General features: G+C 59.0%; 1 protein-coding gene across 1 annotated transcript in view; it reads right to left on the reverse strand.

Moving 5' to 3' along the window:
- Positions 1–21,979: 21,979 nt before the first annotated feature.
- LOC102436527 (pre-B-cell leukemia transcription factor 1) overlaps positions 21,980–26,687 on the reverse strand; it is a 193,575-nt gene continuing 188,867 nt past the window's right edge. The window contains 1 exon segment of the mRNA XM_014446981.2: positions 21,980–26,275. Within this exon segment, the coding sequence (XP_014302467.1) occupies positions 26,183–26,275 (93 nt within the window). The 3' untranslated portion in view covers positions 21,980–26,182.

A 26,687-nucleotide genomic window follows, 5' to 3' on the forward strand; every position in this document is an offset into this window, starting at 1 on the left:
TTTTATTCCCTTTGCTCTTGGGTGAAGCTCCTCTCTGGGACTGCAGATGGCACCTCCCTCCACTGAGCAAGGCACTGAGATAAGAGCGACACCAGGCAGGTAAGTGGGGGGAGGGGGGCGGAGGGGGCAGGTGAGCTGGGAGGGGGGCGCAGAGGGAGCCAGACAGGCTCTGCTAACCACTCACTGCCACCGAGCACCCGCCAGCCTCGCAGGGCAAACGCATGATACAGCCCCAGCTTCCGCCCCTTTTCCTGGCCTCGGCCTCCAGGCGCGTCCACCCACCGGCCTCCGCCCACCTGGGAGGAGACTGTCCCTGCTCAGGGGCCAGGCTGCCCTGCACCTGCCTGCAGGTGGGAGCCTGTGGGTGGCATCCACGGAGCTGGGCCAAGAATCCACTCACCCACCAGGCCGACATGGGAACACACACTCTGCCAGTCTCCCTTTTGCCCTGCTGATTCCAGTCCTGGTTTAAGGGCACCTTTGCCATCTTGGTCTTTCTTGGGTTTGTGTACAGGGGCACCCATTGGGCGTCGTTACTGGGATGTGGTCACCACACAACTCCGCTCCTCCCAGGAGTCTGCAGCCCTCGGGCCTACTGACACGTGCTCATTCATAATCATCTGTAAATCATCTGTACCCGTGTGTTTCATGCATGGAGTCACCGACAGCAGATGGAGGGCGTGGGAGGGGAGATGTTACCGTGAGCTGTGTGCTGCGCTGTCTCGCTGCAATGGTCACGTCCTCGTGGACCACGCACACTTTTTCCTCTTGTCGTTATTCTCTAAGCACCTGGTCTAACCACTGTTCACCCAGCATTCACAGTCTAGGCATTTGGCGGTAACGAGGGTGTGGAACGGGGGCCAGTGGGAGACAGAGAGGAAGACGCCCACCTTGTGGCTTGGGTGGGGGGGCACGGGCCGCAGGATGGGGGGCATGCAGAGCTGGTTCTGTCGCCCGTGGCTGGCGAGCTCCCGTGCAGAGCAATTCCTCAGGTGGCGATCTGACAGCGACCCTTTCGCCACATCCTCCGCTGGCCACTGTTGTGGATGAACTGAGTTGCAAGTAAATCAGACTCACGCTTGATAGACTGCTTATCGGGCAGCTCATCTGGTCACCTCTGCGCATGTACATCGCATGCACACTTCCTTGCTGCTGAGCGCTCTTCAAAAACCAGAACACGGAACGCCAAGGGCGGGTGCCCACGGTTATTAACACCTGAGGAGCAAGGTCACTTCTGAGACTGGATGAGGACCAGTAAATACAAGTTCTTCCAGCACTTACCCTGAGAGGCGACAGACAGACTGTGCAAAAAGTCACCTGCACCCATGGCCTGGGTGCGGCTGGGGGTCCTCTGCATTGTCACTATTGCCCCACAGTGACCGGGCACCGCCCGCAGCCCTGCTCCGGGCGCGATGCTCTGTTTCTCGAAAGCCCTTGGCATGAAAGCCTCACGTGCAGGCTCTGCCGAAGGGCACACGCACCAGAGCATTCGGCTACGGAGCCCACCTGGTGACACTCAGCAGGACCTGGATGTTGCAGACGCCGGTTACCCCGGTGACAACTGTCCCCACTTTGTCCTTCTCATTCAGACGCTTTCCAAAGGGAGGGACCTTTTGAGTTGGGCAGTTAGGAAACTTCTTCCTAGGAGCTGCGCGGGGAGCGAAGGTTGCGGCGTTCCTGGTGCCCACACGCCCTCGGGATGAGCTCGGTGTGGACTGGGTTGTGCCCGCGCCTCCCTTCCCCGCTGCCGTGGCGCACACAGCAATGCCCAGCCGGGCTGTATCTCAACCGGAGTGAGACCAGCCGCCCTCACCCTCAGACTGAGCCAGCATTGCTTTTTCACTGTGTGAGAAAACACTCATTATCCTAATTTTACAGATGGCAGAACAAAGATTCATAATAAAGCAGTAAAACTCAAATGGCAGTAGACCGAGACTGTCCGTACTTAACTCCGAGACCGAACATTGGCCCGGCCTGCTGCATTTCTATCGAATGCATTTCTATCGAATCTGCAGGCCACTCTCCGGCCGTGTGGGCCGTTTCACCCCCATTTGGCAGATGTGCACACTGAGGACCAGGCAGCGGCTAGCCCAGGGCCTGCCGCAGGCCGGCCTGGGCCCCAAGCCTGTGCAGTTGGACCATCTAACTCTGTCTCACAAACCCTTGTGCGTTCAGGCGGCACATCTGTCCGAAACACTTCGTGCCGCCAGGCCTCTCCCTCGCTGCCGGGTGAGCGTCCTCGCTGTTAGTCGCCACCATGGAAAGAAACCTCGGTGGCAGTCCGTGGTTTTTGTGCATGAAGGAGACTCAAAATAAAGCCAAACAGCCCATTTGCCTAGCACGGTCTGCTGAAATGTCCGTGAACACAGCTAGCGACCAATCAGAAGACAGCCAAGGAGGGCAAGGCGTGGCTACCTGCCTCCCACCACCGGTCCCCGCAGCCTCCTCCCTGGTCTGGGGCCTGCCAGGGGGCTGGGCCTGTCGGCTGGGCCTCAGCCAGACCAGCACTGTCACCGGGCCTCAGACAGTGCTCTGAGCGAAGCCTGACCACCAGTCACGAGTGGGATTTGATTTGACATGTGCCTGGCAGTGAAAGCACGTGCTCGCCCGCTCCCCTGACCCACTTGACCCCGTAGCCTCACGTGTCAGACTGTGACATCCCAGGCATCAGCTGTGACACCAAACGCACGGAGCAGGAGAAAGATGGGCAGTGACAGCTCAGGCCCCGCACCTGGACGGGCCCTGCCTGGGTGGGGGCTGGGCTGCAAAGCCCTCGGCTGAGGCGGTGGGGCCGGATGCCCCACCAGGATATGCCCTGTGCTGAGGCGCTGACCTCTCCTCACAAAGGCTGAGTCGGTCCGTGCGGACTTGCATATCAAGGAGCACTTTTCGGCTGGAAGCAGCCAGGGGTGTAGACATGGGGGCACCAAAGACAAGGCAATTCCCAGTTTTGCCTGCATCTGCCCTGGAGGCAACGCAGGGAGAGGCGGTGAGCAAAGGGAGGCCCCAGCCAGGCCACAGCCCGGAGTCGGGGACTTGGGCTAAGCTCCCTGACTCCCTCGTCACAGCAGCACTGCCAGGCTCCAAAAGGGACCTGCTGATGACCACACGCCACAAGGTAAGGCCCGGACCCAGCCTGGCATCCTCCACGCCCGTCCTTCTGCGTGCGCCTCCCGCTGGCCAAGCATAGCACGCCAGGGAGGCCCCCATCCTCTGTCTCTGCCTGGCACCCAGAGATGGGAAGGCCTGGTCAACGCCACCGTCACATCAGCCCATCTACTGCCTAAGCCCCAGCTCCTGTGGTGAAGGGGTCCCCTCCCCACAGACAGCCCTGAGCCCCCTCCCCAGGGCCTTCGACGGAGCAAGGTGGGCTGTCAGCCGCACCAGGCAGGGTGATGCCGGCCACATGGTGAGACCATGACTCCCAGGCTCCCTGCCCACCTGGCTGGCAACAATGTAAGTGGAATCAGAGGGCACTGCCTGCTCAGCCTCTGGGGTTTTTAACTTTTGAAAACACTGACTGTTGTGTAGTTGCCAATATTTTATTTTGTGAAGCAAACACATGAACCTCCCCACTTGTCATCACTTTCATACAGGAGAAAACGTAAAATACCAAAATGTAGGAACGTCATCTCATCGTGAAAAACAGGCTTGTCCGAAAGGGAAATTGGCAAGCTTCCGCTGGCATACGTTGTCACAGATGAATGACAACACACCAGCCACCAGCAGGAGGCTCAGACTACCATTTAGGGGCCCCTGGTTATGGTGGAACGAGCTTAACTGAGATTTGGGGTACTTGCCCAGCTCTTGCTTTCTTGACGTTTTATCACACTGGGGGCTGTGAAGTGGTCTCCTACATCCAGGCACACGCTCACGTGGCGGGACAGGGCGGTGCCTGGTGAATGCTCAAGGGCGATTGTCTGATCGCTATAACCTTGGAGAAGAGAAGGAAGAGGGGGGCCTCTGGCCTCTGTGGATGCACAAGTCACCTGCTTATGCCACCTGCCAGCCCCTCTCCCCAGGCTGTTACGTCAATAGGGTTGGTCTCTTCCTCCTCCAAAAAGTCAGTGTGGTTGTTCTGTACGACAGGAGATGAGCAGCCGCCACCACCAGGACACCCACCATCGGTAGGTCAGCAGGTTCTTGCAATTTCCTGGTAAGAAGGCAACACTCCAGTTTAATGCAACGTTAGCACCCTCAGCCCAGGAAGCTCTCATCAGAACGGCTGTCAGCGTCGAGGCCGCAGGGTCTCCGTCAGCAGCTGGCCAGCTGGACCCAGCGGACTCAGGAGAGGACTCATCAGTGATCAAGGAATGGAAGTGACTTTCTCATCCCAATAATGGGGGAATTCTCCACGATCAATATTAGGAGCAGGTCAATGAAGTAACCTGTTGATAATTTATTTTGTAATTAACCCAGGGACCCTTCTGAAGCGCTGTCTCTGACATCAGCTTGTCTGATCCTCGGCACCCACCCTAGAAGCAGTGATTATCACCCAGGCTTTACCGATAACGTGACTGGTCCAAGGAATAGGAACTCGTCCAGGTGACATAGCTGTTAATTACGAACCCAGGATGGGAAGGCAGCTCCCTGACCTTCAGGTGAGCCCATGTGGGTGGTGGAAGCACCAGGTGTGAGACCAGGGGGCTCAGAGTGGACCTGGGTTCCGTGACCTCGGTACTTGGGTTCTGGCTGGGAAAGAATTCAGAGCCAGGACTCAAACTGTTAGAGAACATTGACATAGAAAATCACAGAGAGAGAAAGAGTAGTTCATAGAAGAAGTGGCCCAGGGAACAAGTGACAGAGGCAAAGGAAGGGCCCTGGAGCTTAGAAGGGAGGAGGGCAAAGATGTGGCCCCTGAGGGTTAAGAGTGGAGACGTGGGGGAGGTCCCCGGGAGGAGCTCGAGGGAATACCCAGCAGCTGCCCAGGGTGTCCTTTCAGGCTGTGGTCTCCCGGGTTGTGGCGAGAGCCAGGTTACGGGTCATTGTCCAAGGCAGCTGGTCCCGGGCAGCCTTGGGGTTGCTTGTCTGGTTTTGCTGCTTTTCTGGGCCTGGAGCTGACATACAACTGAGGCCTGGATGTTATTTCTAGGCAGCTCTTGCAAATAAATACCAACTGGCTTTTATGTGATGGAAAGACCACATGTCAGCCCACAAGAGTGAGCTGTCCTCTCCCAGGAAAAGCCCTGCTTCTCTCCTGACTCCGGCAGGATGGGCAGCTGGTGGGAGGGGCAGGGAAGGGTTGCCCTGGCTCAGCTGGGTCCCAGGGAGCCGCAGAGCAGCAGCACCCACACTCGTAGAAGCAGCGCCAGGGAGGGCTGGAGCACCGAGCTGGGGCAGATGTCCCGGAAACAGTCCGCAGAGACCCTGGTGCCGCTGCCGGGAGCGGGCTTTCCTTCCAGTGCTCCCATTAGCACATTTTCTTGGCTTTGGCCTCCTGGCTGCCGGGATGAGTGGCTGTCTTCCCTTTCCAAATGGCCCTTATCAGTAATGCAACAATAGCGCATTTAATTAGCTGACCTGAGCGCCAGCCAGGGGCGCTCATTTGGTTTTGCAGCTGCTCCCTGGTCTGCACGGAACTGATAAGCGGGCTTCCCTCCCGACCAGCGGGTGTGGGGGGGCTCTGGGAGGAACGGGCCCTCCCACGTAAGTCCTGCACCTGTGGGAGGTAGCACTTGACCAAAGCGCGTTGGCTCCAGCCAGTGTCCCCAGGGCTGTCAAACCTGTCAGCGGGAAGATAAAATAGACGACCAGGAAATTGCAAAGGCGGGGGCCCAGGTGGGATGCTGGGAAGAACCCGCCCTTCGCAGAAAGGATACCGAAAACTGCCTCGTTTACAAAATCTATGTATCTTTGGGGTGGTTCCCAGTTTCCAAAGCCAGACCCAGCCTTTCCTTCGTGCCCACCTCTAGGTGGACACTAGGCCTATGGGTTTCCCTGCAGTATTCCTGCACCGAGGCCTTTCTTACACCAAGGTTCATTTTCTTAGGTCTCCCATGCTCTGTTCCCCACTCTAAAGGGGAGCTTCCCAGAGGCACAGGTGCAGGGTCCGAAGGAGGCCGCACCGGGCTCTGCTGTCCGGAGCCAGGGGCGCAGCAGGGGACGAGGAGGAGGCTATTCTGGGTGTTGCCCGAAGGAGGAAGTCACTCGTCGTCACAGAGTGTGTGCCCTGGGGGGTCCCAGCACTCGGGGCTGCGGCCAGTCACTGGGAGCTCCCTGGGCCGCTCCCCCCTGCCCCGTTCCACTCCTGCCCAGAACACGAAAAGCAAAGGCCTTCACCGCGGGGTCAGTCTTCCTGCTTTCCTACAGCAACTAGCCATGCATCCACCTTGCTCCCATCCTGGGCCACAGGCGGCTCTGGCAAATGTCAGTTCCCTGCCCCGCCCCTTAGAGACCAGACCTGACTTCTCAGAAATGCAAATGCACGCGCTCTAACCTGAGCCCAGGTCAAACAGCCCTACTGGGAGCCTTGAGGGCCCCTTGCAGCTGGCCAGGATCCCTCTCTGCGCTAATTGTCCCGCAGAGACCGGAGAAAGCCGAGGCCCCAGGAGCCGCCGGCAGCACAGCCCTGCGCTATTGAGCTGGGACGCGGACCTCATTCATCCGCCCGGCCGGTGCTGCGCCAGCCATTTTAAATGACATGGAAGCCGCCCCGTTTATCAAGATCAGCAAACTACTATATTATTATGATTATTTAGCATTTACATACACTATTTGCAAAGTGCTTAATCATAACTTATTTATTACTTCGTCTCACTGCTCACTAATGGAAAAGTCGAGGGCTCGGCCGAGTTCACTGACCTCCCCTCTGGAGACACCTTAGGCCACTTCCAACCGCTGGCCAAGTGCCTGCTGTAAGATATTTAATGAAAAATGATTTGGCGTGTATATGGGCGCATTCTTTTTTGCATTTGCAGTGTATCTGTTGCAACAATACTCGTGCTTCACAATGAATGAACAAGCGTTGCTGTGCTGTAAGTCACTGAAATCTCATCTTTCTGGAACTGACACAGAACCTCCGCACGTCCATTCCAGCTGCGTGACAGTTGTGGACAGGACTGCTCTCTCTCCTTCCAGAAGGGTCCCTGCCAGCTCCGTCCCTGGCTGTCACTGCTCACGGTCCCCCTCAGACCGTGGCTGAGTTCAAGGGTCCTCTGCCCCACATGGAGCTGGTGGAAGGGCGACCCCCGGTTGTGGAGGCCGCTCAGGTCTGCCTCACTATTTGACCGCAAAATTCTTGGGCAGCAGTCAGAACTCAGTTGTTTTAACCCGTCTCTGCAGAGCGCGTGGGAAGGGGGCTGGAAGTCAGAGGCCAGGGTGAATTTGCCAAAACCAGCCACACCACACTCTCGGCATCTCCGATTGGTGGGGGCTCCCGGGCCTGCACTACATTACCACAGCCACGGCTCTTCACAGCAGCCCTGAGCAAAGTCCTCTTATTCCCGGGACAGGGCGGGCGCTGTGGCTATGACATGCCAACCGAGGGGAAGGAATCAAAAGGGAGAAGTCAGCCCTCAGCCCTCAGAGCTCAGTCTTCGCCAGGCCCCGCCAGCCTGTCCACCACGTTAGCACCTCGGCTGGACGCAGCGTGTTGGGTGCTGCCGGCGTGGCCTTCACTCGGACAGAGCCGGGCTCCCATCCTGGCTCTGCTGAGACGGGCTGTGCATCCTTGGACCCTTTCTGAGTCCCGGGTAGACTAGGATGGGGAGAGTACCTGCCGTGTCGGGTGAGACGCGCAGTGCCGGCGGAGAAAGACTGCAAACACTAGCTCTCTGTCCTGCATGAAACCGTCTGAGTCACGCGCTCTCATGCTACTGGCAGCATCCGGACCAGAGGGCTCCCCGGACTGGCCTGAAGGACCAGATCTGAAAGGAGAGCGTTGAACAAGGATGCCTGGGGAGGACTGTGTTAGGTCTGAGCAGCCAGCGCGTGCTGCCAGTGGGCTTCTCGCTGGTGCACGGAGGAGACACGGGGGCTGTGTGGCCCTGCTCTGTGGGGTGAGCTCAGGGCCTGGAAGGCAAGCCCAGGGTCTGATCAAAGGAGCAGAACGCCTGTCTCCATGGCCCCCTGCGGACAGCACTTGCACAGGGCACGGATGGCACAGGATCGGGATGCTGAGGAGACAGCAGCGCCGTCAGAGCACAGAGCAGCGGGGGAAGGGAGGCCCCGGGAGGCTGGGCCACGCATGTACACTCCGAGTGAAGGTCGTGTGTGTGATGAATCTGAGCCCCGGGGGACACACCCCAGCCCATTCCTTACGGGAGGTGTGAGGGGAGAACTAGATGATGGGGACTCAGGAAGAAGGTCCCACTGAGCATTAATGCGTCTCCCCAGAAGGAAGCTGGACGTGTCCAGGCTGAGGCAGCAGGAGTGACTATGGGACATGATCCCCATGTGAGAGCGTGCCCCCTGGGCCGGGCTCAACCTGCAGCACGGGGCCCCCAGAATGCATTCACCAAACCCCGTGTGTCCATAGGGCTTGTTCTCCGGGGAGAGGGTTCAGGGCCTCCTGCAGATCCTTTCTGGAGCCTGAAGCCACCCCTGAAAGATCAAGAGAGTTGGGCTGGCAGATGGCGGCTCACAACTCACTGAACACCCGCTGTGTGCTGGGTGCTGGGGGCAGGGAGAGGAGTGAAATGCTGCCGCTGTTCTTGTGGAGAGAAACTTCGAGTTTGTGTTCTTTACGTGAGCACGTGCAACAGGCAGGGGTGAGGGCGGAGCAGGGAGGAGAGGGGTCCTGGCCTCCTGGGAGGAGGTGCCTCCCCACTTGGAATTTGGGGAAACTATGACAGGTGGGGCAAGAGGCCCATTGCCCCCTTCGCCGCTCTGGAGGGAGGTTATGTTCACAGACTCACCAAGGACCCCAGGGACATGGAGATTTGGCAAAACAGTGGACTCCTGAGAACCCAGCACGGTTTGGGGATCACTGGCCTGTGGGCCTGAGCTCCCCCAGATCTGGCCCATCGCCTGTGCGGGGGCAGGCCCAGGACCGTGTCCTAAAACGTGGAGCATGAACTTTGCAAGGCTATGTTTCCAAATCCCAGACTGCCCATGTCTGTGGGCACAGATGTCAAACTGCCTGCGTTAGTGGGCCCATAGTTACAGGTGGCAAACCCGCCCCTCAGGATCCCGCCTGCTGCCAGGCCGGGCTCTCACCGCCGTCCCTCCCAGTTCCCCGGCCTCTGCCTGCTGAGAGCACTCCGGCCCCCGAGCCGAAGCAGCCCGTGGGCACCTCTCCTCAGGCACCTACCGCGTCCCACTATGTCCGGGACCCTGGAGCACATTTTGTCTTGGTTCAGACAGACAAGCTCTGCCTGATAAGACCATCGGCTGCCGGGAGGGGAGCCCGTCTGGGCTGGGAGCTCTCCTGAGCAGGTGCGTCACAGCTCCCGGCCCAGGAGGGCATCCTGGTGAGAACACTGGAGCGTCTCCGGCAATGAGCCCGGCCTGGAAGACAAGTGCCTGTGAATGGGGAGTGGACCTGAGACCCCACAGAGATGCAGGTGAGTTCTCCACCCCACGCGGTCCCCACATTCTGAACTGAACAATGAGGACTGAGGCCCCGGTCTGTCCTTGTGACCGTGCGAGGCCCCGGGCGAGGAAGGATGAGGAGAGGGCCCTTCCGATGCCAACACACGCTCCCTTCCTCGATTTACTGTAAACCTGTCTGTTTGGCTAAAGTCACAGGATGTTAGAGCTGGGAAGAGGGTGGATTCAGAAGGGCACACTCCTCATTTAAAGGTGATGGAACCAAGGTCAATACAAGTGAAGTTGTTTTAAGATGTGAGTAATTAACACTACGTGGTCATGGAGCTTGCAAGTAGCAGCACCGAGACGAGGACCTAGACGGCCCGAGTTCAAGTAAGTGCTCTTCTGACCAACCCTGGGGGCTGCTGGGGGCTGACCCTGCAGCAGCCGGAGCCCCTGCAATGGCCTAGGGGCCCCGAGTCACCACACCCACTGCCATCCTCTGCTCCAGCCACGCGGGCCTCCAGGCTGCTCCTTCAATGCCAGGCACGCTGCTGCCCCAGGGCCTTGGAACAGACTGTATCTGCTGGGACTGCTTCACCCCGATGTCCAGGGGCCTTGCTGCCTCTTTTAGATCTTGTTCAAGTGTCACCTGCTTAGAGACCCCTCCCCAGCCAACCCACCACCATGACACGTGCCTCCCGCCTGCCAGGCCGACATTCATCTCCCGGTGCTAACGCTCTCCTCGGCTCCAACGACTGGCATTCTAACTGGTCCCTCGCTGTGTGTTGTCCGCGCTGCGCGGTGAGCTGTGTTCTCAGAGTCCCTCCCGGTGCTTGAACCGGGCCTGGTGCACAGCAGTGTCTGTAAGTCTTGTTCAGCGAGTGACGGCGGCGATGGCGGGACAGAAGCCAGAGTCCGGGGCGCCGTGGGAACATTCAGGAGCAGGGACGCCAAGGCCAGACCAGCAGCCGCACCCCATCCTTGAGTTCTTCCAGGAACCACGTGGGAGTTCCTCCTCCTGTGGTCTCCAGGCTCCCGGCCAGAGGAGCCGAGGAGGCAGGTGGGCTCGGTCGTGGAAGGATCTGCTGGGGAGGCCGCGTTCGCAGCGCAGTGGAGGCCCCTTGGACGGCCCTGTCAGCTGCCACAGCGCTCTCACCAGACTTCAGCCAATGGACAGACCGTCTCAGGCTGTTTGAGGGGATGTTTAGGTTTTACTAAATTAAAAGTTCATTATTAATTCATGCCACAGACAAGAGCCAAAATTCACACTGCCAGAGGCCTGGTTGCCACGCCAGGAGCACTCACGGCCCAGAGCACGACTCACGACTCATCCGCCAGCCAGGGTCCCCCCAACGAGCCCCCCACCAGGGTCCTCCAGCCAGGGCCCCTCAGGGTACCCCCAAGGCCCCCCAGCCAGGATACCCCCAGCCAGGGTCCCCTTAGCCAGGGCCCCCAGGGTCCCCCAGCCAGGATACCCCCAGCCAGGGGCTCCCAGCCAGGGCCCCCAGCCAGGGTCCTCCTAGCCAAGGCCCCCAGGGTACCCCTAGGGCCCCCCAGCCAGGATACCCCCAGCCAGGGCCCTCCCCACCAGGGTCCCCCAGGGCACCCTACCAGGGTCCCCCAGGGCTCCCCCCAGGGTACCCCTAGCCAGGGTCCCCCCAAGACCCCCTCAAGGCCCCCCTGCCCGGGTCCCCACTGAGAGAACTGCTGACGTGGGTGAGGCAGTGTTGGGATGGACTCAGCAGCTGTCCTTGTGCTAAAGGCCTCCCACCCAGGCCTCTGGGGCCCAGGCTGTAAGTGGCCCCTAGAAGGACTGAGGGAACCGAGTCCTGTCCACACGGGGCTCCCGGCTGCACATCTGGGAGGGCCAGGCCCCAGACTTCTGCGGGGCCCCCTGTGTGGGCTCAGAGCCCCCTCTCATCTCCCAGCAAACGCGGACTCTTTAAGAAACCAGGACAGAGTGTCTTCATGCTCCCCGTCCCACCGCTGAGTATTTTCCAGGCAGAAGGTCATGTGACTCTCCCCTTTGCCCCACCCACCCCTTGGACCATGTTATTTGCAAATACACTGGGTTTCAGGACTCAAGGAGCCCCTCGCATTCTCACACCACGCAGCGTCCTGTGGGGCTCACGGGACTCAGGTCACACACCGCCTCAGAGCGGGAAGCTTTCCCAGCGGCAGCCGGAGCCCTTCACCTCGGCGCCACGCTGCCCTGGGCCCCGCGTGGTCACAGGCCAGAGCCCTCCCTGCGTGGGCCACTCTGGGACCCGAGACTGCACGGACGGAAGGAAGGACAGCTCAGGGCGGACGCACACCGTGACAGCAGCCTCCCTTCCAAGGCTGACCTTGCAGCCCTTGGCCGCCTGGGAGCTGCCGCGCCTAAGGGCACCCGGAGCCAGCGGCCAGCGTCCGTCCGTCCTCCGCTGCTTCTCCGCCCGCCCAAGTGCTGGGCCCACCGAGACCTAACATTTGTCTGTTTTGCGAATAGATGAGTATTTATTAGACTGAAACAGCTGGGAGCTCTGTGATATTTAGACGGGATTAGGCGGCGTGTGAGATAATGCGGCTTTTCTATAACCAGCCTGGGCTTAGTTACTGAGGGGATTTCTGGGGTCCCTGTGAGAGCGAGATACAGTTAATTTCCTGCAGAAGCTGTGGGCTGGGCCGCGCTGATATTGCTGTGTTATTTAGAATAGAAAGGTCAGGCCTGAGATTGAATAATCAATGACGAGAAACCCGTGGGGAGACGAGGCGGTTGGTGAGCAGTGACTGAAACCCAGCCTGCTCCCCTTCCCTTCCTGCCCGGGCATCTGGCTGCCTCTGTTCTTCCTGCAAAATGTATCCCAAACCCTCAGAGCTGGTGGAGAGGGTGCGTGGGCAGGGCCAGGCTGCGCTCAGGCGGCCTGATGGGAGGTGGTCTTACCCACCCACCAGCTCCTCACCCGCCCGGCCGCCTCCTGCGCAGGAATTTTCAAATTGCAATGGTGGCTTTCTCCTTGGCACCTTTACCCCCTCGGGGCATTGGTCGGCATGGTCGCTGGGATACGCTGCGGAGCCCACCCGCACCGCCTGTCCTGAGTGGGACGCCCAGGGTGGGAGGTCGGGAATGCACAAGCATCAGTGCCCCCACCCTTGGAATGCAGTGCCTCCCTCATCCTGCCGACCCTTCACAGCTGAGGAGCAGGCCCTGCGGCTCAGAGAGGCTGGGTCACTTTCTCAAGATGGTCCAGCCCGACCGGTGGAACCGTCTTCCCGACCCAGCGCTCTCCGGAGCCACGAGCAAGCCTTTGTCTGCGCCGCGTGGGCGCGGGAGCTCCTAATGTCACGGTGGACTTCCTGGTGCCGTCCTCCTTCCCTTTAGTCCAGTCACCCCCGGGGGTGCTCAGAAACCCAGGTTTTCAGTAAAAGCCTCTCTCTTGCTGAAAACCACCATTCACCACTGTCAGTGGGCGGAGCCCACATACCTAATGGCACAGCTGTGTCAGCGCTGAGGAGGAGGGACGGGCCAGGGGCTTTCTGAGTCCCTTTTGAACCTCAGGTGCCATGCAACGGGTTTATTTTTAAATTAGATTTCAGTTGGCACTTGAACAACACAGGTTTGAACTGTGCAGGTCCACTTATACGCGGATATTTTTTCAGTTGACCCAAGTTCAACTGGCAGCTGCATCCACGCTGTTCTGGGTGGACTCAGAGGCTGAGAGCCTTTACCACGGGCACAGTGCGGCTGGGAGCCTTTACCGTGGGCACACTCCGCGGCTGGGAGCCTTTACCACGGGCACAGTGCGGCTGGGAGCCTTTACCGCGGGCACACTCCGCGGCTGAGAACCTTTACCACGGGCACACTCCGCGGCTGGGAGCCTTTACCGTGGGCACACTCCGCGGCTGAGAACCTTTACCGCAGGCACAGTGCGGCTGGGAGCCTTTACCGTGGGCACACTCCACGGCTGAGAGCCTTTACCGCGGGCACACTCCACGGCTGGGAGCCTTTACCGCGGGCACACTCCACGGCTGGGAGCCTTTACCGCGGGCACAGTGCGGCTGGGAGCCTTTACCGCGGGCACACTCCGCGGCTGGGAGCCTTTACCGCGGGCACACTCCGCGGCTGGGAGCCTTTACCGCGGGCACACTCCGCGGCTGGGAGCCTTTACCGCGGGCACACTCCGCGGCTGGGAGCCTTTACCGCGGGCACACTCCGCGGCTGGGAGCCTTTACCGCGGGCACACTTTGAGAACCAGGGCGGGGCTACGCTGCCTTCCCAGCACACGCTCCTCAGCCTAGAGAGGCCACAGGGGCTGCCAGGAGAACCCGGCCACTCGAGCTGCCGGGGTTGGTCAGGCTGAGTCGGGGCAATGGTGACATGGCCAAGGCCCGCCAGGTGCCCTGTCTTCCTGCCCCCGCCCCCACCCAGGCCGCTGCGGCAGCTGCCATCCTGAAGTTTATAGGTATCATTACCTGTGAAAAATCTGTTCCGAGGGAAGACAGCCGGGGTTGGAGATGGGTGGCAGATTGCGCTTTAACGATCAGATTAATATATGCGAAAGCAAACAAATAAATAAGTAAGGTGCCGGCAGCCGGGAGCCCCACAATTCATGCCGTGGCACAGAGGCTGGGCTCCGGGGACCAGCTCGTATCTCACCCACAGGCAGGTTGGGCGGCCTGTTCCTGTGCCCACAGGAGAAGCAGTTCTCCTGGAAAGATTTACACCCCGAGCCGCACGCGGGCTGAAGGGCCAGGGCCCAGGAGGGAGAGCGGTGGGGACTCACAGGCTCTGGCGCTCAGGTGGAGCGGAGGCCAGCTGAGCCCACTCAACGCAGCGGCCGGACCTTCCCCTCCCCGGCCCCTCTACACTCACCAATCTCGAGTCAACTTGACCGCACGGCGGTTAGCCGCAGCATGGGCACACTACAGCGTGGGCCCGGGCTGCTCCGCACCGCCCCACCTGTGATTTCACGGGGACCAGTGTGAACTGCTTACTGAGTTATTCCCACTTCAGGCACAGAGTGGCTGCTCATAGGCACATGTTGGGGATGGACGGCCAAGCCATTCCTCTGTCACAGCCGCGCTCCACACCCAGCAGCTTCCGAGTGGCCTCTGGAACAGGGGTGAGGAGATGGTGGCTGTGGCATGGCCTCCACGTGCTCCCCAGCCCCGTCTCCTTGGACCGTCTGGGTGCTCTCTGGCCTGTGTTCAGGGGCTGGTCCCTGCTCAGTCCCCTCCTCCTGCAGCACATCTTTGTACCAACGCCCCCCTGCCTGGACCTGCCTCCCTCCTGCATCTGAGCGAATCCTGGGAGGCAGCGCAGAGCCGTGATGTCCCTTCTCTTCCCGAGACCCTCCCCGCGCTCTGTCTTCTATTTGCTGCAGACGCAGGTCTGTGTGATGAGGCCAGGCTCCCCCGCGGGACAGGAAGCACCTGAGAGCGGGGACTAGGAAGTTTTCTTTGACTGGTGACTCCGGCACCGAGAGCAGGGCCTGGCGCTCCGGAGCTCCGGGGAACATTTGACTGGAGGACCAGAGCCTGACTTAGGGCTCTCGTCACCCCATGAGGCAAGGTCGTGACCTCACCACATGCTATTACCCCACAACCCATACCCGTTGGCCCTCCACAGCCAGAGCACGTGATCACAGCCACAGGTCCACAGCCAGACAGCCACAGGTCCACAGCCAGAAAGCACAGCGATCGGGCGGTTGTGGCGGTTGTGCGGCTGCGGTGGCGGCTGCGGTGGCTGGAGGAAGAGGGAAGCGGGAGGCGATCGAGATCATCAGTCATCCCCCCTTGGGAACCCTTTTCCCACACTCAGCAAATGATGCTGTTGTACAATAACAAACGTCAAACGCCCGGCCTGGGACTCGGGAGACAGACATTAGCAAAGGAGAGCAATTCAGTGAAAAGCAGAGAATTTCTGCTTAAGGACTGAAATGCCAAGTAACAAATGTCACCAAGAGACTCCAGGGAGACAGGTCTGCATCAGCGAGCAGGACTCAGCGGTAGACGCGTCCACGGAGGCCGGCAATCACCCGCCCCCGCCCCCCTCCGGAACCTGCCGTCTCCCTCGCTCACGGCAGAACCCTCAGCGCGGCCCCTGTGGGCTGCCATCCCAGGTGGATGGGCACCGGGCGGGGCTCCTGAGACACCCTGCAGGCGGAACCCCCTCCAGCCGTGGCGGCGTGGCTCCTGGTAGATTTCTTTGTCCACTTACCACGTGGCAGCCGGAGCCACACGGCGTGCGGAGTGTGGGAGTCCTTCCGGGTCTTCTCCGGACTTGATTGCCACTTGATTGCCATCGGGCGACAGTTCTGCACCTTCCAGCCCCATTGAGTGACCCCGGCTGAAACCACACTTTATTTATTTATTTATTTTTTAAAATATATTTTATTGATTTTTACAGAGAGGAAGGGAGAGGGAAAGAGAGTTAGAAACATCGATGAGAGAGAAACATCGACCAGCTGCCTCCTGCCCACCTCCTACTGGGGATGTGCCCACAACCAAGGTATATGCCCTTGACCGGAATTGAACCCGGGACCCTTCAGTCCGCAGGCCGACGCTCTATCCATTGAGCCAAACCAGTCAGGGCTGAAACCACACTTTAGACCAGAAGCAGAAGGAAGAGAGTAATTGGGACGCAACTGGGACGTAAACAGAATGGACAACGTGGGCACTGAGTCCTGGCACGGGAGGCGTTCGAGCGGGAGAGTCGTGGCAGGCACAGGAGGTGCTGGGCAAAGGCAGGCCCTGAGGAGGACCGGCACGGCTTCTCTGGGTCTGCTCCACCATCGGCTCCGCACACCGAGGTCTCCTTCTTGCCGGCCTCCCTGTGTCCAGGCACATTTTCTTAAGTGGCATGATGTCATCCTTCGGCCTTGGTCCCTCCAAGGCCACCAGGCTCACTCAGGGAACAGCCAGGTCCTGACCAAGCCACACAAGGGGCTATCTGGCCTGTGCCACCCGCCCGCACCCCCGCACCCTTCCCGTGACTGTTTTGACCGTGTCTCCTGGGTCTCGTCTGGCTCTCTGTCCCACTCCGCCGCCCTGGGCGATTCCTCAGACGCAGGTGTGCTCCAGCCACAGGACCTTTGCACGGCTGCCCTTCTGCCTGGAACCATCTTCTCAGATCCCGAGGGTAGCAGCGTCTCGCAGCACCCTCTCGGCCAGCCCCCAGGCCGCCGTCAGCACTCACAGGAGCACCTGGTCCCCCTTTCTCCTGCACAGCACGCCCCCCACCCCTCGTCTACTCCTGCATTTTGTTTGCTGCCTGTTTCCCCGACCCCTGGATCTCAGCTCCCTGGCCACAGAGCTTTGGGGCCATGTTGGGGCCCTCACTTCCAGACTGACGCTGGCACAAGTGCCTTTAGCGTTTGCTGGATGAGAGAATAAATGTACGGTAGTTGCAAAGACCATGCATGCAAACCAAACGCCGGCCGGGACAGGCCTGCTACACACCCGGGCTCTTACGCTAAATTATTAGGTTCTGGAAATAAACCACAGACTTGATGTTCAGAAATGGGGTCGGCAGAGCGGCTCTGCAGCGACACCGTGAGGTCACCATGGAAGGCTGTCCTCACACCTGCTGGGCACTGTATTGGGGACCTTTTTCTCTCTTCTACTCACCTCCTCCCCCTTTCTGGCTTCTTCCTACCCCCATGCTAGGGACCTCACTTTAGGGAGAAGGATGTGACGTGACCCTGAGGCCTTACCTGAATGGCCTCGTTCCCCCTCTATTCTCCCTTCCTCCTCCCGCACTCCTCCTCGCTTTCCTCCTCCCATTCCCCTCCTCCTGTCCCTCCTCTGCGCTCCAGTTTCCCCCTCTCTCCTTGCCTGTCTCTCTCCCTCCCTGTGGCCTGGGCACCTATCCGTGTAGGTGACACGGTCCTTCCTTCCGGGACAGCTCTGGCCCCTTAGCCAACAATTTACATGGGAGACGAGACACTTAGTCACAAGTGGAGGCTGGGCCAAGACACACTGAGGAGCTGGAGGGACAGGTGGGCTCACAGACACACGCCTGCTTCAAGAACGAGTGTGTGAGGGCCTGCGGACGGGGCCATGCTCCTGGCACCGCTCGAGGTTTGCAGGCAGGAAGAGGAAAGGAATTTCGGGTTGCTAGGAGGCCGTGGGCCACCAGCAGTGCTATTTCAGCCTGTGGGAAAAGGACGGTAGATTAAGGAGGGTCCACCCAAATTCAGAATATTTATTTTCTATCCTTCTAACATTGTGTCTTTACCTCAACAGAGCAACCAGTAAGAAAGCAATTGCTAGCCCTAGCGGTTTGCTCAGTGGGTAGAGCATCAGCCTGCAGACTGAAGAGCCCCTGGTTCGATTCTGGTCAAGGGCACATGACCGGGTTGCAGGCTCAATCCTCAGTAGTACGTGTGCAGGATGCAGCCAATCAGTGATTCCCTCTTATCATTGATGTTTCTATCTCTCTCTCTCTCTCTCCCTTCATCTCTGAAATCAATAAAATACACACACACACACACACACACACACACACAGCAATTGCTGACTGATCTTAGTGATCTTGTTTCCTGCGTAGCCCAGCACTCAGCGGCCAGGTTTGTGTTGGGTGAGATGGGACTGGGGCAGGTAGAGAAACCGTCGTCCAGGCTTGGGGAGGCCGACACCGTCCTGCTCCTGGGTCAGGAGTTCCTACCCACTTCCGCCCCCTCTGCCCGAAGCATGATGTTCTAAATAATCGGTCCCACATCCCGGCAGCGGCTTCTAGAGCTTCCTCTTGTTCTGCTCTCGGGGGATTAGCTGCTTCCAGTCAATCCACATCTGTTCCACGAGCCCAGCTCGCTCTGCTCCCCAGCTGAGGGCTTTGTTAGTGGACATCACAATTGTAAGTTCTTGCCCACACTTATAAATTGAGGAATGCATTTGTAGTCATCAACAAAGGCTTAGAGGTTAAGGTTGTTTTTTTGTTTAATTGTTTGTCTTATGGAAAAAGTCTTGCCGTGCGGGTCCCGCTAGCGGTGAGGGTCCTGAAAGCTGGTCCCCTGCTCAGACCGCTCAGTCCAGGACCGTCTGTGCCGAGCACACCACCCCCGGGACAGGAGCCGGGACTTGCAGAGAGAGAGCTCTTCACAAGCCCAGAGGGATGGAACTGGGGCGGCAGATGGGCTGTTTAAACTTGGCTGTCTCTGCTTAACAGGAGTTGGGGGGCAACAGGAGAGAAGCCTCAGGCAAACCCCAAAGAGATGGCAGGAGGAAAGTTTCTGCTGCTTCGTAAGAACTGGGATCCCCAGGTTAAGGGGTGCAGGGCTCTGTGGGCGGACACCCCCTCGGGCACCGGTGCCGCCTGCGGGTGGCAGGGGAAGTCTGCCAGTTGAGACAGGAGCTCGGCACAGACAATGGTAGGGCCACCGTGGCTGCAGGCAGGCCTGGGAGTAGGAAGGCTGGGCTGGTGGGGAAGTGGGTCTGGAGATAAGCCTTGAATATGTAAGTGAGCACCTGGGGAGACAGCGGGGAGGGGCCTCTTGCAGGAAGTTCCTGCCTCTTTCAGAGCTGGTTTTTGGAGTGAGAAGGCGGAGCAGAGGCTGCAGTCCCCGCTGGACTCAGAGGCCTGTCCTCAGTTCCAGGAGGTGACCCTCACCCATCACCTGCGCGAGGGCTGAGGTTTCCTCCCGCTTCCTCACCGGCTCTCCTAGCTCTCTCTTCCTCCCAGACGCCGTCTCCCCGAGGCCCTTCAGCCTGCCGGTCTGTGATCTGGGGTAGGGGAGCCTCTAGGAGCCTGGCGTGCAGTGCTTTCCAAATTTCTTTTGGAAAACGTGGGCACTGACGAGGAGGGGCTGGCGTGGCCACCCCATTCGATGGAAGGGGTGTCCCTGCTTCTGGGGACAGAGCAGGACGTCTGGTTCTGGGGACAGAGCAGGACGTCTGGTTGGGAATACACGGTGGGGGCAGGGGGGTGTCAGGGAAGGGACAGCTGTGGACTGGCATTGCCTGGAGCTTGAACTTAGAAGGAGGGAAGCGTTTTATTTTGAACTCCAGTTTCTCTCTGGGCACTCAGTAATGGAGACTCTACCAAGGGCACTCCAGCTCTGGGCCTGTGTGCCATCAGGCGGCGCGGCGAGGAGCCTCGAGCTGCCCTGGACGTGCGCTGAGTGACTTCGGCTCCGGGCGCAGCGTGACCTGGACGTTAACAAGTGGACCTACTGATCTGACCAGGCGTCCAGGCGACCTGCCTTTTGCATGGGCCCCGGAGGTCTGCCAGGACCACAGTGGTCCAAGGCGTGTGGCCTGGGTGTGGTCACTGCCACAGCCCTTTATACTTATCTTCCCACCCACACGGCCCAGAGGGGCCTGGAGGTTTGCCGCAGCTGGCTTCGCTTCAGTGGCCCAGGGCTGGCGGCCCTGCCGCCCTCTACTGTACCGTGAGCTTCTCTGGGAGTCAGGAGAGTGGGGCGCCCACCCCCACTCCAGCCAGTCCAGACATGAGGTTAAAGAAACAGCCTCCTGGGCTCCCGCACCGAGAGGGCTCAGAAGACCTGCGCTCCCGCCTGTCCACGCGGCCATTCCAGAGGAGGCTACGTTCTGGATGACGCATGGTGGTCACACACTGTTACCTGCTCTGGTCACCCGGCTTCGGCCAGGATGGTCAGGAGGACTGCGAGGACCGCGGGCAGGAGTCACGATGGGGGAACACCTCAGATTTTGTGCGTTTAAGCCTTGGAACTCGGCTCTCCCAGGGGACCCCTCCAGCAGCGATTAACCCGAGGAGTGACCGTCCAAGGTGGACGGCTGCCTCCAGGACCACAGGCTGGTGCTGAGCCCCGAGTTTAGACAGCACCCCCATGGAGCATGTTGCGGGGAGAGAGAGTCTTGGGCGCACAGGCCTGGGCCACACCCTTTCTGGACCTTCCTCACTGAAGAGCGGAAGCCGCCTGGGAAGGGACGTCGCGCTTTCCTGGTGGGTCCTGTGCAGGGAGCATCGTGGGCTTGCTTTGCTCTTGCCTATTCTTCTTGGCCACTAGTGTGACAGGTGGCCAGCTATCCAAACGCCCATGTGTGCTGAGTGCCAGGGGCCAGGGCATTTAGGAACCTGAGCGGAAGGAGAGGTGAGCCCTCACACCTGTCCCCTCTGGGACCGGAGGGGGGGAGGGCACATTCCTGGGGGGCGGGGCACAGCCCGGGAGGAGCCAGATCCCGGAGGCACGGCCTGGACACGAGGCCAGCACCCACCGGAGTGCGTCTCCGGCTCTCGGGTGAAACAGGCTGGGTTCTGCTGTGGACACATTGTGTCCTTTGGTCGCTTTGCTGTGACAGTTCAGTAATCACTCTGGTTAGTGAGCTGGGGTGAGTAGGTCCACAGAGTCTGGGCAGCTGAGGAGGGAAGTGGCCTGAAGTCGCCCTGCACACCGGACCCCGTGTCCCAATGTTCCGATCGGAAGAGGGGACCCGAGGCCTCTGTCCTCTGGCCATGTTCTCAACACCAACATTCGCAGGTGAACTTATACTTTTGAGGCCATGGAGCCCTCAGGCTGGCCCTTCATAAAAACGATAATTTTATCCCATCGACTCTCCATTCCTTTGCTGTTTTCTGTTGATTAGAATCAAACGGTGATGAGGTGAGAGGGTGATGGGGACACTGGGCACAGACCTGCCCCTGGGCCCTGACGGAGCCCTGGAAACAGTGCAGGTGGTGCCCCAGGGGCACAGTGGGCCGCCAGAGCACAAGTCCCACCACTGCCTGGCGCTGCGGGCTGGGCGCTGTCCCAGCCAGGACACCGGACGCCACTTCTAACAGACTCTGGCCCCAGAGGTCGGGGCGCAGGGAGTGCGACAGCAGGGGAGAGGCGCGTCCGTGGGGAGCAGACACAACTCAGGGGGGTGTGCGGACCTGTGCGGCTCCCCCTGCTGCTGAGAGCGGAGCCCTTCCAACCTCGGTCCCTTCTCTGGGGACATCTCTTAGGTCCCATGATTTTCCTGGGACCAAATCACAGAAAAAGAGAAGGGAATTGGAGTCGCTGGCAAAGAGCTGACTCGCAGACTTAAAATTTGTATGAGCACCTGCCTAGACTTGTAGCTGGTGCTTGGGGGAGGTGGGGCACCAGCCACAGACAGACAAGCAGGCAAGAGGGGGTGCTCTGCCCTCCTGCAGCACGGCTACTTTTTCCCATACAAGGTCCTTCCTTCCGCCTTGGCCAGGGTGGCTCAGTGGGTTGGGCATCCTCCCATGCACTGAAAGGTCGCCAGTTCAATTCCCGGTCGGGGCACATGCCTAGGTTTCGGGCTCGATCCCCAGTAGGGGGCATGCAGGAGGCAGCTGATCGATGTTTCATGATGTTTCCCTTTCTCTCTCTCTCAAATCAATAAAGATCATCCTCAGGTGAGGATAAAAAAATCCTTCCCTTCCTGGGTGAGGCCTGTGGCCGAGTCATCGGCCCCAGGGCCACGTACAAGACTATAAGATGACTAGGGTGACAGACCACAGTCCGAACAGGCCCGGCCCTCCGCTGGGGGAAGAAAAGTGACAGCATGTGAAAGAGAACACTTACACCACACACAAGTGTATTTTTTGCAACAAAAGAAACTATTTATTTGGAATATGCATTACCAGTACAAATTAGGAGACTGTAAAATCTACACCGTGTTAGTATCATCGAGAACACAGAGCTTCCGTCGGATCAAAGGAACGAAGCCAGTGCTCACAGAAGCAGAAAAGCTCAACTTTCAAACCAAACAGGGCAGAGCTTCGCAGGGTTACACTCTGAATATAAGAGCAGGGTAGGAAGCAGAGATAAACCAACAGCCGAGGGAAACACTTCAAAATAACTGGAAGCGCCAAAGGGAAGGGAAGGAGGAAGCGAGAAAAGGGGGAACACATTGAATGTTTCATTTATTTTAACAAAAGGCAAAAAAAAAAGATTACAAAAAATAAGATTCCAGAAAGCTTCGCACAAGGGAGTGAACCATCAAGGCGATGTGAAAAGCTCGCGGCCGTTCGGCTGTGACAGAACCAGCGGCCGGCGGTTCGGGGAGAGACCGTCAGGAAGTGCCGCTGCCCGGCTCTGATTCTCCACTCTCCTCACCCGGGTGTTGGCTGCTTTCGGAACTCGCGGTCATTTGTTAAATGACAGAGTTTAAAAGAGAGTTCCTTCCTGATAATACCGCCTTCTTTTCTCCTGGAACTAAAAAAGCATCCGAGCCCAGCCAGTCTCACCGTGTGCTGCACGGCGGCCGAAAGGCTGCGTGAGAATAACATCCGGGACCCTGTCCAAAGCCAGGACCCCCAGCCCATCCCAGTCGCCCGGGAGTCTCTGCAAGGAAAGTCCCCTTGGCCGGGGAGGCACCCTGGCTACCCAGCCTCGCCTGCAGGTGCGCACTCACTCCCGGCGCAGGGCGTGATGTCCACATGGGCCTGATCTCTGTGAAGTCAGCTCAGTTCTGGGACAAAACCGAAGCAGCAAGAAACAGCCTCTGTCCGGCTGCCATCTTTTCACACCGCCTTGGTACATGTGTAAGGAAAAAAACAGCAAGATCATACTCCTGACAATGAAAAAAAAGCACCCCTATAAACAAACCAAAAATAACACAAAACAAAACATCATTCTTTTTGTTATATTTTCAAGAGCAGGAATAAAGGGGGAAAAAAAGAATTCATTTCTGGGTCTCAAAGTTAAGAAACATAATAACGTGTTAAGTTGTACCTCTATGATGCTCACTATCCCAACTTTTTTTTCTTTTTTTCTTTTTTTTAGTTTACAAAATGAATTACGGTCACTTTTAAACATCGTGGAACAGGAAATGGGTGTGCACAACTCGACACTTGTCTAGCATTCTTGAACTAATTCACAAATGCAAGAAAATAAAAGAGAAATGGGGAGCATGGCCAATGCGGGTCGTTCCGTGAGAAAACAGACGTGGAGATGAGGGCGTGGGCACAGAGGCGACCCCGTCCTGCTTTTCGTGCTGTGAGGGTCATTTTTAAAATTTTTATTATAAACACTATTAAATCCAGACCGCTTTTTTGGTTTTTTTCCCTTTATCTGAATATACAAGAACATTCATTATCAAATGTTCGTCATCAGTACTACAAAGAACAAGACACGAGTCTCAAGAAACAATGGAAAATGTTAATAAAGCTGAGAGGATTGTTGAGTATTTTTTTAAAAAGTTTTCTTTAAATTTGAGTTTCTGTAGTTTTATCTTTTTTTGGTATCGAAGTCAGGTTTTTTCTGGGCAGAAAAATAAAACTCAGAAGGGAAGGGGGGAGGGTAAGTGAGAGAAAAGGCAACCAGCAGCCAAATAAAACCATGTCACGAAGGTGCCACCGGGCAGAAGCGTGTGCGGGGGTCCACCCCACCCAGGAGCGAGGGACGGCAAGGGGGGCGATGAGCAGTTACAGGTGGGCAAACCCCAGGGGACACCGCGGCCAGGACACTGCTCGCTCCCCTGTCCCTGGGAAGCGGAGTCCTGGGCACACGGGTGGGTGGTCCTGAGGGGCAGGAGCTCCAGGGCGCTGCCCCCCACAGGCCCTCTGTCCACCCCGCCCGCTGGCTGACTGTGCTCTCAGGGTTTGCTTAACTTGAGAGACCTCCTGGCGCCACGCGGATGTGGGCGTGGCCGTGGAGGGAGAAAGGAAAGGTGCAAAGAGGGCTGCGTCTGGCGGTGACAGCAGGTGCAGCTGCCGCAGGGCGGGCACCGCGCTCTGCTCCCATCTTCCCACTGACCCGAAATGGGAACCCTTCAGCCCAAAACGGGCTTCCTGCGGCTGCAGGAGAACCCTGCGCCCAAGGTCAGGTGTCCTCGAGGTATCCCTGTGCCTGCGTCCGCGCGTCCCTGCCCGAGACGGGTCTCCTCGGCTGGATGGAGACGCGGTGCCCTCGGCACCCTGCGTGGAGCCCGACCGGTGATGGCTCAGGGTGCACAGAGGCCCGGCGTGGCTTCCTCACGCTCCTCATCAGCATGATCCCAACATCTCCCCGTTCTCCCGTCCAACACGCACGCCCTCCAACACGCGCGGGAGCAGGTTCTGCCCATTAGGTGCACCACGCGGAGCCGCCCTCAGGGCCACACCCCGGACGCCCTGCAGCAGCCGGGCCTGGGCACTGGCAAGGCCAGCATTAGATTCAAGCACAAACTGAGAGAACCAGGGCCGATGTTTCCATGTGGGAGGTTATCTCTCTTCTAAGGAGCCAAACAGACCAAAGCAACCAAACAAGCAACAGCCATGACCTGCCTTTGCCATCACGGTGACGGAGGGCCGATGTGACCAGATGTTAGACCAGGAAATCCGCTGCCGCCTGACCTCAGCCAGTTTCTCTCGGAGATGCTGCTCCCGCCCTCACCCTGCAGCTCGGGGAGAAGGGCCCCCGCGTCCTGTCTCGCAAGCCCTGCCAGAACCGTCTGTGCATCACAGATCCGGGACGAGGCCCTGAGAGAGCTGAGCACTGCCCACTCGACAGACGACAGCTTCCCTGCACGTCTCCCTGGACAGGCCCACAGCGTGACTGTCACCTGAGGAGTTCGCTGAGACCGTGACCTCCCGCCTCCGCCACTCGCAGGTCCTCAGACAAGCCAGCGAACAGGTACTGCGCCGAGCTCTCATGCCACTGTGTCCTCCAGACCTAGACGTGGTGCACAGAACTGAACAGTTCATGGAAGGTCCCTAGCACCCAGACAAAGACAGAACAGAGCGCTCCACCGCACGCCTGCCCGCGCCTGAGGCTGGGGCAGAGCCAGCAGGGAGGGACCCTGGGAGCTGGCCTGCCCTGTGGGGTGGTTCTGGCATATGTGTGTGTGTGTGTGTGTGTGTGTGTGTGTGTGTGTGGTCGCTGGTCCTGGATGCCGCGGGCTGCTTGTCTGTGTCCTTCACAGAGTCTCTTTCATGGGCTCACAAGGCGGATGGCACTGTTACTAATGTAGGCATCTGTATGAGGCATGTGGCTGATCGTGGGGCGGTGCATGTGAGAGCCTGTGCATGTGCCTACAGGTATGTGTGCACGTGCATGTGAAGGGAGGGTTCAGGAGAGAACGACCCCCCCTCTGTGACGCACCTGGCACCACGATGACCCACACCTGGCTCCGCAGCGTCTGGCCCCCCAAGTCCGCCTCTGCCAGGAGCTGTCCAAGGACAACGAGAAGCCTGGACGCTGCCTCCCAGGCCACGCCCTCTCCTGTTGCTGACTTCCTGCCTGGCATCTACCTGGCGGAGCTGAACCCAGGACATAGCGCCTTCGGGAGCCCGGCTATGGCAGGACCCAAGGAAGCCGGGCTGGGAGGCAGCGGGCGGGGGAGGCCGAGGAGCAGGGCAGCGGGGCGGTTCCTGTGAGAGGTAGTGAGTGATGGGAGACAGGGCTGCCTGGCACGGGGCTCGATGAGGTAACGTGGCTCCTCATACCACCAGCGTGAACACATACAAACGCTTTTATTGTTTTCTTTGCATTTTTTCCCTCTTTAAATTCCTCTAATTGTTGAAAATATCCTTCAGTGACATGTAGCGGGCAGGGGCCCAGGGAGTGGAGGGCAGGGGCAGGGGCGGTGAGGGCACCAGGCTGATGCTGCTGGCAGGGAAGGCTGGCTTCTACCCAGAAAAGGGGACAGAGTATAAAGAAGTGTCCAGATTGGCCGGAGGGCCTCCCGGGAGGAGCGGGAGGAGCTCATGGTGGCTGCTGATGGCTGCGCCTCCGGTCTGACCGCTTCAGCGTGGGAGACCCTCCCTCCGGCCCCGCCCGCCGGGCGCAGGGTCAGCCGGGATGCGCGTGCGGGGAGGTCAGTTGGAGGTGTCGGAGTGAACGCTGCCAGGGCCTTCTGTAGGGGACGTCACTGATGAGGGGGTAGTCGCATCCTGCCAACCTCCATTAGCCTAGAAGGGAAGAAGGAGAGAAGTCAGGCTGTGAGGGCGGTGGGAGCACATGATGAGGATGACAAGGAGGAGCCTTGAGAAGGCGGCTCAGGGCCTGCCAGGGGGCACTGGTCAGCAGGCTGTCCTTGTGGTCGCTCCCCCGCCCCCTCAGTGGCTGGGGCCTCCCTGTGCCTGTGATTCCGAGTCCCGCACCTCCGTCAGGTGAGACCACCTGCCCTGCAGGTCCAGGGGCCCGAGTCCCGGTGCTGACTCTGGCCGGGCACTCCCACCCCTTTGGCCCCGAGTCCCCCTTGAGAAAAACAAAAAGGCTGCCAACTGCCTCCGAAGGGCCCTTCCAGCTCCGAGTTCCCCAAGCCCCGGGTCCCAGGCGCCTCCGGCACATGTCAATGGCTGGGGGCCGTTCCTGTCCTCA

The sequence above is a fragment of the Myotis lucifugus genome, unplaced genomic scaffold (genome assembly GCF_000147115.1).
Source record: "Myotis lucifugus unplaced genomic scaffold, Myoluc2.0 scaffold_595, whole genome shotgun sequence".
NCBI classification, from domain to species: domain Eukaryota; kingdom Metazoa; phylum Chordata; class Mammalia; order Chiroptera; family Vespertilionidae; genus Myotis; species Myotis lucifugus.